A 12081-nucleotide genomic window follows, 5' to 3' on the forward strand; every position below is an offset into this window, starting at 1 on the left:
GAGGAAGATGGTGACGAGCTGGAGAGGTAAAGTCTGTTTAGTTTCACCATACAAGTCACACAAGATGCACAATATTATCAACATGTCATCAGATTTGGCTAAAATGGCTTAAATTATTTATTGGCATCAGCCCCATATTTGCCGAAATGCCTTGCCGATGGGAAAAGGAATCACAATGAGAGTTTCTCATTTTTGTTCAGAAAAACTTGCCTCTGCTTATGACGCGACCCTCTAGCTCGATATAGCTCCGCCCCTCCCACTCAACAAGACTCCACCCTCTAGCTCGATATTGCTCCACCCCTCCCACTCAACAAGACTCCACCCTCTAGCTCGATATAGCTCCGCCTCTCCCACTCAACAAGACTCCACCCTCTAGCTCGATATAGCTCCGCCCCTCCCTCTCAACAAGACTCCACCCTCTAGCACGATATAGCTCCGCCCCTCCCACTCAACAAGACTCCACCCTCTAGCTCGATATTGCTCCGCCTCTCCCACTCAACAAGACTCCACCCTCTAGCTCGATATAGCTCCGCCCCTCCCACTCAACAAGACTCCACCCTCTAGCTCGATATAGCTCCGCCCCTCCCAATCAACAAGACTCCACCTTCTAGCTCGATATATCTCCGCCCCTCCCATTCAACACAGCTCATCCCCTCTTGCTCAACAAGACTCCACCCTCCTGCTCGATATAGCTCCACCCCTTTGCTCAACATGACTGGTATGTTTATAGTTTTTAAGTTTTTTAGGTTTATTTTGTTTGTTATTTTAGTGCTTCAACTTAATCTAAACGAAAACGAGATGCTGCTTTGGCAAATAGCAAAAACAAAACAAGTGTATTTCTTTATATATAATTGTATTTCAGTTAATGTTTTTTTATTTCAAGTAATGAAAATGTTTTTATGGCTTTGTCCTTTAGTCTTAATTAACGATAACCCTTTTGTCAGTATTTTCCACAGTAAAGTCCTAATTGTTAATTAAAATTAGTGCATTTTCTTAGGCTGTTTTTCCATCCTTCTTCATTAATCTCTGAATAAAAGTTTTAGCCAAAGTTTTAAAAAGCTGCTGTTGCAGGAGAGACTTTGTGTTCTTTTCACAGAAAGGTAAATATGTATATCAATATCAGACAAAATGGGTAGGAAAATATTATATCCGCATCCCTGCTTGCTTGTTAGTGAATGTTTCAGGGCTGGAGTGGTTATGAGTAGGAGGCTGGAGCTGTATCGAGCAAAATGATGGAGTGGGAGGGTGGAGTCTTATTGAGTGGGAGGGGCGGAGCTATATCAAGCAGGTGGGTGGAGTCTTGTTGAGTGGGATGGGCGGTGCTATTTCAAGCAGGTGGATGGAGTCTTGTTGAGTGGGATGGGCGGGGCTATATCAAGCAGGTGGGTAGAGTCTTGTTGAGTGGGAGGGGCGGTGCTCTATCAAGTAGGTGGGTGGAGTCGTTTTGAGTGGGAGGGGCGGTGCTATATCAAGCAGGTGGGTGGAGTCGTTTTGAGTGGGAGGGGCGGTGCTATTTCAAGCAGGTGGGTGGAGTCTTGTTGAGTGGGAAGGGCGGGGCTATATCAAGCAGGTGGGTAGAGTCTTGTTGAGTGGGAGGGGCGGTGCTATATCAAGTAGGTGGGTGGAGTCGTTTTGAGTGGGAGGGGCGGTGTTATATCAAGCAGGTGGGTGGAGTCGTTTTGAGTGGGAGGGGCGGTGCTATATCAAGCAGGTGGGTGGAGTCGTTTTGAGTGGGAGGGGCGGTGCTATATCAAGTAGGTGGGTGGAGTCGTTTTGAGTGAGAGGGGCGGTGCTATATCAAGCAGGTGGGTAGAGTCTTGTTGAGTGGGAGGGGCGGTGCTATATCAAGCAGGTGGGTGGAGTCTTGTTGAGTGGGATGGGCGGTGCTATTTCAAGCAGGTTGGTGGAGTCGTGTTAAGTTGGAGGGGCGGTGCAATATCAAGCAGGTGGGTGGAGTTTTGTTGAGTGGGAGGAGCGGTGCTATATCAAGCAGGTGGGTGGAGTCTTGTTGAGTGGGAGGGGCGGTGCCATATCAAGTAGGTGGGTGGAGTCTTGTTGAGTGGCATGGGCGGTGCTATTTCAAGCAGGTGGGTGGAGTCTTGTTGAGTGGGAGGGGCGGTGCCATATCAAGTAGGTGGGTGGAGTCTTGTTGAGTGGGAGGGGCAGAGCTATTTCAAGCAGGTGGGTGGAGTCTTGTTGAGTGGGAGGGGCGGTGCCATATCAAGTAGGTGGGTAGAGTCGTTTTGAGTGGGAGGGGCGGTGATATATCAAGCAGGTGGGTGGAGTCTTGTTGAGTGGGAGGGGCGGTGCCATATCAAGTAGGTGGGTAGAGTCGTTTTGAGTGGGAGGGGCGGTGATATATCAAGCAGGTGGGTGGAGTCTTGTTGAGTGGGAGGGGCGGTGCCATATCAAGTAGGTGGGTAGAGTCGTTTTGAGTGGGAGGGGCGGTGCTATATCAAGCAGGTGGGTGGAGTCTTGTTGAGTGGGAGGGGCGGGGCTATAGAGACAGAGCGTATTTAGACCACGCCCACACTGGTGTTTAAGGAGACAAAAGTGGATACAGGCAATAAGACGTGAAGCTTCAGCAGGAAGAATGGATCAATTTTGTGATCCTGACGTTCAGTATGCCTCAGTATGCCTACGGTTGCAGTAAACATGTTGTCACATCCAAATGTCAGTTTTATATATTATATTTCCTGTCGCTGATTACTTTCTCCTCCAGTGGGCGTAGTTCTCAGTGTAATATAGTATGACGCTGTTAGGGGTTAACAGCTTATGACCCAGGACCAGTAGTGAAGAAATGAAGACAAAGAGTCAGGATTGCAATTAATTAAAATAAAAATGTAAGAAATTTTACTTAAGAATAGTTTGCAGTTTCAAAAGCAGAAGCCAGCCTCTCACAAGTCTCACAAGGAGTTCGTAGGCCGCGCTCCCTCTCTCACCGTCTCGTTGCCTCGCCCTATCGTACATACAGTTGCCCCAAAAGTTATAGCGTTTTCAAGGTCTATCCACGTCATTACTGCAATGTGGATGGTTCCGATTGGCTCAGAAACAAAGCAGAGTCATGGTAAATTTCCACTCATGTCAGTTAATCTGATGCACGTTTCCACTGACGTGTCACTTGTTGATGCTTTCACCCCAGAATTAGGCCCGTAGTGACCTTCCAGATCTGGAGCAGGCGCCAGCTTGCCCAGAACAACAGGTCCACCCATCTCTTAGGGTGCCCATTGTACACCATTCTCAACACTGATCTGTAACATAGAATATTGCGCACATACACAGATACACAGTCTCTCCAAGGTTGGAGCTGATTAAGCTCCAGTTCTAACCAGTTCTTACCAAAACATACTGATAACATGTGCTTTCTTTCAGTGAGAGGTACACACTAGTACAGGCAATATTCATCTAGACTTTAGTGTTTCAGTAAAAGGAAATATAAAAGGAATAAAACAATAAATTAAATGAAAGACAAATCCATATTTCATCTCTGGAAGCCGGGCTAAGTGAGCAAACGCTGTTACTGCACTCCTGACATGTTAGGGGTGTCTGTTACCTCAAAAACACAAACACACAACGTTGTTGCAAGTGTTTAGTGACACATCACACATCTCTAGGCCAGACCCTCAGTCGCTCCCCAGAGACCAAATACACACTTTAGAAAACAAGAAACTAAAGCAAAATCATGACACGAGAGAATTATTATAATAATATAGGAAGATAAATATTGATTAAGGCTTTGATTTTGAAGTTAATTAGGAGATATGTACTATATACAGGTATATTGAAGCGGCAGTGGATTTCAGAATCCCCCTTTCAACGCGCTCTGTCTCAAGTGCCTGTATCCATTTTTATGTCTTTAAACGCTCGTTTTTTTGGGGTCAACAGCTTATAAACACTTCTGGGGTTTTGTTCCTGGATTTTTAGCTTGTTTTCTGTACACCTTGTGACTTATCAGCTTTTAGACATTGTTTTTTTGTGTGTGTAATAAGTAAGAAATGACAAGGAGGGAGCCTCACACAATAGAAAGTCAATGGAGACGGTTGGTTTGTTTCCCCCCGGTGGGCGTGGCTTTCATATTATGACGCGTGTTGCTCCGTCTCTATCAAGCAGGGGGTGGAGTCATGTTGAACAAGAGGGGTGGGTCATATTAAGGGGGGAGGGGCCAATTTGCTGAGCACTAAATTTGATCCGTCTTGAGCAGGAGGGGCGGAGCTATATCAAGCAGGGGGTGGAGTCATGTTAAGCAAGCATGTGCTGTCAGTCTGACAGGGGCAGGAAGGGCATGTCAGAAGAGTCTCCTGGCACTCGTTAGTTCCCAGGGGCCGCTTGGGGCCACAGCAGGCTGGTCAAGACAGACACAACGGCCTCATTAAGACGAGACCCTGAGCTGCCCGCAGGAACAAAGACAGTTCAGTGCAGGTGTGTGTGTGGTTGTGTTGAACAGGCTGAATTCACACTAACACACACAGGCACAGTTGTTTTTCTCTATATATTACGGCAGCATTTCTTAGACGAATATGAACATGATAAATATTCCTCTTCCTTCATCTAAACACTCTGGCATCCTCTACATGTACTGTACAGTCACTGTCTCACATTATACTGTTACTCCTGTCTGTCTCAGGTTTGTGAGCCTTCTTCTGGAGGAGCCGGAGGTGTCTGTGGTCGGTGCAGGTCGAGGTCCTGCTGGAAGCATCATACATAAGCTGTTCGTCAGTTCTCAGCGGGTAAACACACACACACACACACACACCTGACCAAAGAAGGGTTTAATGTTTTATCATAACTTCTCTCTTCTCAGAGACAATGGGCCAGAATCAACCAAAAGTTGGAAAATACTAATCTAATATTGTGCAATGTGCATCCATGCTTGCTTTTGATAAAAGCATCTGCCAAATGCATAAATGTGAATGTTTAATTCTGTTCCTGAGGTTACTAATGTTAGTGTAACACTTTACAATAAGGTCCCATTATTTAGTGCATACAATAAGCAGTAAAGCTAGTTATTTACATGTTAGCTTAGGTCGTTAAATAACATTAACAGATACAACTGATACAACTAAGAGTAATAAATGTTTTTTTCATTGTTAGTTTACGTAATGTAGTTGGATAATGTTAACAAATGTAACCGAGACGATGTAAAGAGTTACCGAGATGACGGCTAAATCAACAGGACAGTCATGCGTTAATAATGGTCTGAACGCTTTATATCTAATGTCTCAAAGCGACTTTAACAGCAGAAGAGCCAAGGGTTTCAAAAATACATTTAAAAATCTGCTCAAGCTGTTTTTCTGTTTGTCATAATTAGCTAAATTAATGAAATGCAGCAGATGTCTTAGTTTCATTTAGAGCTTTAATGTGACACAGAGGTAATTAAACACGCCGGGCGAATGATTTGTTTAAAAAAAGATTCTTATGGAGTGGCGGCGTGTTTGATGAACGACTCTGAATGTCGTCTTGTGTGGCAGTCTCACAAAGAGGTGTCCAGGTTGGATTAAGCAGTGAAATTTGTTGATTTTACTGGTAAAATGTAACCTGGAAACCAGCATTTAAAAAAAACACATTTTTTTAAACTTGAGGTTTCTTTTGACTTAAGGTATTTCCATGATTCACCTGAAACCTCATTTACCCCGTTAGTTCTTAATATTAGTCACTTCCATTTGTGTCACCGTCTTTCCCAGGATGCACTTATGCTTAATGGTCCCAGTATAAATTGTAATTCTCCGCTACTTAAAGTTAAACAGGCCGAAAATGCGATATGAGCGTTGAAATGTCAGCCGTTGGGGTTCTCGAGGTGAGCTTCAGTCTCACAAGTTTTCTTTAAGTCAGAACTCTTTGAAATTTTTGTTTGTTTGCCTGAAACTCTCGTTCAATTAGCCCCCCTCCTCCGTCTGCAGTGTGTGTGTGTGTGTGTGTGTGTGTGTGTGTGTGTGTGTGTGTGTGTGTGTGTGTGTGTGTGTGTGTGTGTGTGTGTGTGTGTGTGTGTGTGTGTGTGTGTGTGTGTGTGTGTGTGTGTGTGTGTGTGTGTGTGTGTGTGTGTGTGTGTGTGTGTGTGTGTGTGAGAGAGAGAGAGAAAGAGAGAGAGGACTAAATTATAGCCTGTGTGTTGCCAGGCTGCAAATAGAAAGGCAATAATTATCCCAAGCATCCCCGTGTAAATCATGTGAAATCAGGGATTCAAATGAGGTGAGATTTCCTGGAAAAAAGAGAAATGAGAGAGAGAACGAGAGACGGACCTCATAGAGGAGGAGAGACAGCGGCTGGGTTTTGCTGCATGTGTTTATCATTATGTGCATCTCTTATTTGCTCTGATTGATCATGTTTTGGATGTTTGCAGTACGTCACCATTGAACAGATCATGTGGTGCCGTGACCCGGACTCATCCAAAGCATTACTGCACCAACGACCAATCAGATTCTTTATTCATTTCTTCTTCTTTTGTTATAGGAATAACAAGATTAATACTCATGTTTAGCACTTTTCTCTTCGAGATTAAAGAAAACCAAGCTTGTAGAACCATTAAGATTTGTGTAGCATTTATTGTAATGACGACTAACCACATTCCCACTCAAATTTTTCTTGATGATTCTCATTACTCAGGTTTTTCGTGAGTCTTAATTTGACCTTCCACAATTTAAGGCCTTAAAAACGTCTTAAATTGGAGCAGAAAGTTTTAAATTCAATATACTGGCATTAAATTAGGGTCCTATGATTTCTGACGGAATCGCAGAATCCATTTATAAAAATGGAATTTACTGTGGATTGCAGAATGTCACGGAGTTTGTCAAATTTTGGAAGAATAAATAAAAAGTAGATCAGAACACTTAAAGGGACAGTACACCCTAAAATCATAATTTCTTCTTCAGACTTTCATTCTTCATATAAAGCGATCAAGTCTCTTCAGAGATAATAAACCCCTTTATTCATATGGGTTAGTTTTATAATCTCTTTATGAACTTTTTGAAGTGTCAAAGTGGCAGTTGTATTGACTGTCAATGAAGGGACAGAAAGCTCTAATATTTCATTAAAAAGATATTAATTTGTGTTCTGAAGATGAATGAAAGTCAGTAAAAAATTTGAGTCCAGACAGATTCACATGAATAAACTATATAACAAAAAAAACTTGATTTCATAGAGCCCTAAATTTAATTGCATGCATTGCAAAAAATTATGAGTTTTGTTTTCAAGTTCAAAACATCCTTAAATCAAGAGACATTTACTTGACATGCATGAATAAATACAAATTAAGTCTTGTTTTGTGAGATATTGAACAAAATGAATTGAGTTTGTGCTTAAAACTAGAACAAATATCTGTCATGGTATGAAAATTACTTACATTTAAATTAAGTAGATTGTTATGAACACACTGGCAGATGTTTGTTCTTGTATTAACCATAAAATCACTTTCACAAGATTTCTTATCACAAACTTTAAGCTATTTTTTTTTGTAAAACTGATTAAAAAGTAATGGTGATCAATTTGTGTGCTTAGACATTTACATTTAAAGAACATATTGACGTCCCTTCAATTTATTCCTTCAATTTTCGTTAATTGGTCTTAAAAAGGTCTTAAATTTAGCCCGCAGAAACCCTGATTACTGTCGTACATTAATTTGTCAATTAAAAGCAGTCAGTGTAATGTATAAATACTGTACAATATATAATATAAAGTTAACTTGTATTTGCACATGTAATTGTGCTTAGTCGTCATTATAATATTGCTACTAATAATCGTAATGGTTTTAAAAGTTGTTATTGTTTTTTTTTTAATGCATTTTTTGCTTGAAATATGACCTGCACGTGTTGAGTGGTTTGGTGAGATTCACCGTTGCACGTTACAGCATGCATTGTGGCATGGACTGAACTTTGTAAAAGGGCTCTTATTTGGGTATTTTGTGTTGTTCTTTTTCTTCATCTTTTTGTTTGTTTGTTTGTTCTCTCCTAACACCGCTTGTCTGTCACTCTTGTCAAGTTGGCCGACTCCAATGACGAGGTAAAATCAGCAACATCTGACACCATACGATACCCCACCATTCACTGCAAAAAGCAATGTTCTTCCTCAGTATTTGTGTCTTGTTTTCCAGTATAAGCATTCTTACATCTAGATGCATTTACTGGAGAAGCTTATTTGACAGATTTCAGTAAACAAGACATTGCTTCACATGTATGTTGATTTAAGAATACTTAGATATTTGTACTGGAAAACAAGACAAATGCTGAATTAGAAAAGCATTTTATTGCAGTGTTTCAGACAGATGCTGATGTCAGTGAAGAACACAATCTGGATTATCATCTGTAGAAACTGAACGTCTGTCACTAACCGCTGCTTTCTGATTTTCATCCACACGTTTGATTCGTTCTCATTCTGTGCGCATCCAGGGCTTCCTGATGGACGTGGAGGTTTGTTTTTAGACGCGTCTGAGTGCCGTAGATAGTGAGTGATGTTCTCCATGTGTAGTTGTAGTCATTTTAGGGCACATGCTTCAGCTCATGCCTCACTGTGTCACAGATGCTGTAGGTCGATCTGAAACCAGAATGTGCATTTTCCCAGCTTTCTTTCACCACGTTCAGTCTCTGAGATGTGAACAGACATTTGCTAATTTGCAATCAGCTTTGCAATTAGTGGAATCTGTTCCTGTATGGGGAAAAAACATTGATTGTTTCAATTTGCTTCACTCCTGCAGTCTCAATACTCACCGAGAGCATTTGTTGATATATTTTTTTTGAGAGCATTTGTGTCCCTTGACTCTCTGGTAAAAGACAAACAGGTTTAATGTTGTCAGCTTATTACACTGATCAGGCATAACATTATGACCACTGGGAAGCTCCTAATATTATGTTGGTCCCCCCTTTGCTGACCCGTCGAGGCATGGACTCCACTAGACCCTTGAAGGTGTGCTGTGGTATCTGGCACCAAGATGTTAGCAGAAGATCCTTTAAGTCCTGTAAGTTGCGATGTGGGGCCTCCGTGGATTGGACTTGTTTGTTCAGCACATCCCGCAGATGCTCGATGGAGATCTGGGTAATTTGGAGGCCAAGTCAACACCTCAAATTCATTGTTGCATCCTGGGGCCATGTGTTCCCCAGGTAATTCACGCACACACACCCCACCATCCACGTGATGTAAAACGAAAACGTGATTCATCAGACCAGGCCACCTTCTTCCATTGCTCCGTGGGCCAGTTCTGATGCTCACGTGCAGCTGTTGGTGCTTTGTGTATTCTGACAGCTTTCTATCAGAACCAGCATTAACTTCTTGAGCAGTTTGAGCTCCAGTAGCTCGTCTGTTTGATCGGACCACACGGGCCAGCCTTCGCTCCCCACGTGCATCAATGAGCCTTGGCCGCCCATGACCCTGTGGCCGGTTCTCCACTGTTCCTTCCTTGGAGCACTTTTGATAGATACTGACCACTGCAGACCAGGAACAGCCCACAAGAGCTGCAGTTTTGGAGATGCTCTGACCCAGTCGTCTAGCCATCACAATCTGGCCCTTGTCAAACTCGCTCAAATCCTTACGCTTGCCCATTCTTCCTGCTTCTAACACATCAACTCTGAGGACAAAATGTTCACTTGCTGCCTAATATATCCCACCCACTAACAGGAGCCGTGATGAAGAGATCATCAGTATTATTCACTTAACCTGTCTCGGTGGTCATAATGTTATGCCTGATCGGTGTATAATAACACGTGGTAACACTTTAGTTTAGGGTCCAATTCACCACTATTAACTAGTTGTTTATTAGCATGCATTTTACTAGGATATTGGCTGTTTATTAGTACTTATAAAGCACATATTAATGCCTGACCATATTCTACATCCCTTAATCCACCCAATACCGAAACTAAACTACCTTACTAACTGTTAATAAGCTGTAATTGGGAGTTTATTGAGGCAAATGTCATAGTTAATAGTAAGTTAACAGTGAGAATTGAACCCTAATCTAAAGTGTGACCTAACACATTTTTGGGTCGTCACCTTTATTCATATAGCACTTCATACAGTACAGACTGGCCATGTACACACTAATGTTTCAGGAGTGACACCGAATTAAAATTTGAGTGTGGATGGAACACTCACTCCTATACTTGTACTCCGTGCGTTCACTTGTTCACACTGCTAAGAGTAAAGCGCTTCTGCCAAATAAAACACGACACCAAGGTAACACAGATATGACGCGATTGACAGACGACTTCCTCAAACGCTATGCTGACACGTCCCGGTCCTTGGTTAAAATAGCAATTTCTCACAATTTACAAATAGTTGGAAACATTCAGTGTGTGAAGATGAACGGAGGTCTTACGGGTGTCGAACGACATTAGGGGGAGTCATTAATTTTATTTTTGGGTGAACTAACTCTTGAAAAGTGTGATGCCTGATGTGTTTTGTGTGCTGATGTGTTCAGGCCGCCCTGTTAGCACCGATGGAGGAAGAAACAAGTCGTTCGGGAGGGACGGATGACAGGAAGGCGGTTCCGGATTTTCCGCCCCCGGCTGGACGGGAGATCCTCCTGCGGACCTGCGTGCCGCGTCCCGCGCCGTACTCCAAAGCCCTGCCCCAGCGCCTCTTCTGCGTGCTCATGCGGGACGAGTTCAGGCTCGCCGGAGCCTTTTCATCCGACACCTCTTTCTTCTGACCGCATCCGTTTGCGTGTGGGACGGGTTGGTTAAATGGGACACAGCTTCAGTGAAATAAGCGCGCGCCGACGGTGCTGGTGTGTCCTGCTGTTCTTAAACGATTCACGTGTAATCACGAGAAACGGCTGTTTCTGGATCGGTCCTCAAGGCAATGGCACTTCTGAGGGTCTCATCACCTCTGCTTGGATGTTAAAATGGTTTTATATCTGTTGGGTTTTCACACTTGCTAATAATATCAGTTCCCCTACTGTGTGTTTGATGAGAGCAGCTTTAGATTGACTTTTCAATGCTTTGCCTTAGGAAACACCATCAGAACACACACACACACACACACACACACGTTACTCATTGACTAGTAGTAGTAAATAGCTGAGATCATGTAGCATTTAGCATTGTATCGGTTTCTGACTCAGATCAGAGGTGAGATTACGTTGAGTGCTTTCAGATATATATATAAAATCGCTCTTGTGCTGCTTTCCCTTCGCCTGAACATCAGTCACTTTCTGCTAATGACATTAATGTAGACGTCTGTCTGATGATGTATTGTCAGTCTGTGCTATTAGTCGGCTGAGGTCAATCTCAAGCATTCGACCAGATCTAAATGTCAAACAAATATGATCATCTGCATTGTAAGAATTTCCCAATTCAGTCGATGAATATAATAAAATGTCTGAAGATAATTAGGCTTTTTCAGCCAAACTTGTTATTGTCGTTGTTCTCTTTTCATGATCATTGGCTCATTAGCGCTTTGTGCCGCTCGCGGTGCTTTAATTGCATTAAGGGCTTTAAATGAATGCTGACGTTAGATCGTTAATACGGGACGTTAGTTTGAGTAACTTCTGCTCCGGATCAAACGAGTGCTTCGCGTTTCTGTTTCAGCTGGTAAATCACTCTCTGAACTCTATGACGTCTTACGACCCCTGAAGCTTTCACACAACGAATGATAACTATAACTATAATATAATTGGCCAATTGTCAGGGTTCAAGTGTCATAAGGCCAAAGTTAAGAAAAGTTATTGTGTTTTATTAAACAAGCATGTAACCACTTGAATTATAGAAGGAAAAGACCATTTACAGCCAATACAAGCAATTTAACACAGGAAATGTTTTTTTGTGTGTGTTTGTTTTAAGGTTTTTAACAGTTATGGTCCGATCTCCATAAAAGTTTGCATGTTTGTTTATTATCATATTTTGCATGTGCTCACCTAATATTGTGACGTTTGAGTTTTCGTTTAGAATTTATAGGCTTTTGAGAATATTTTGCCACACCCTTTTGATTGTACTGCAGTGGTTTTATTTAGATTGAGTGAAAAACCTAGGACTAGTTAGCAAAAGTCGTTTTTACATAATCATGAATATTTAATGAATGATTTGATTGACAGCAGTGGTTCTTGAGGCAAAGTTGTTCAGTGTGAGGAGATCTATCATATGATATAAATATTGTGAT

General features: G+C 42.3%; 1 protein-coding gene across 3 annotated transcripts in view; it reads left to right on the top strand.

The window, feature by feature from the left end:
• rab3gap1 (RAB3 GTPase activating protein subunit 1) overlaps positions 1-11314 on the top strand; it is a 68623-nt gene extending 57309 nt beyond the window's left edge. Inside the window, exons 22-25 of one of the 3 annotated variants that reach the window (XM_067444646.1) lie at positions 1-26; positions 4625-4727; positions 7972-7992; positions 10403-11314. The exon at positions 1-26 is cut by the window's left edge and continues 90 nt beyond it. In XM_067444646.1, the coding sequence (XP_067300747.1) occupies positions 1-26; positions 4625-4727; positions 7972-7992; positions 10403-10633 (381 nt within the window). In that variant the 3' untranslated portion in view covers positions 10634-11314. Of the gene's footprint in view, positions 27-4624; positions 4728-7971; positions 7993-8378; positions 10266-10402 lie in introns of those variants that run through there. The other 2 variants (XM_067444648.1, XM_067444647.1) reach the window with 2 other exon arrangements.
• Positions 11315-12081: the final 767 nt, after the last annotated feature.

Source organism: Pseudorasbora parva, chromosome 5 (assembly GCF_024679245.1).
Source record: "Pseudorasbora parva isolate DD20220531a chromosome 5, ASM2467924v1, whole genome shotgun sequence".
Taxonomy (NCBI): domain Eukaryota; kingdom Metazoa; phylum Chordata; class Actinopteri; order Cypriniformes; family Gobionidae; genus Pseudorasbora; species Pseudorasbora parva.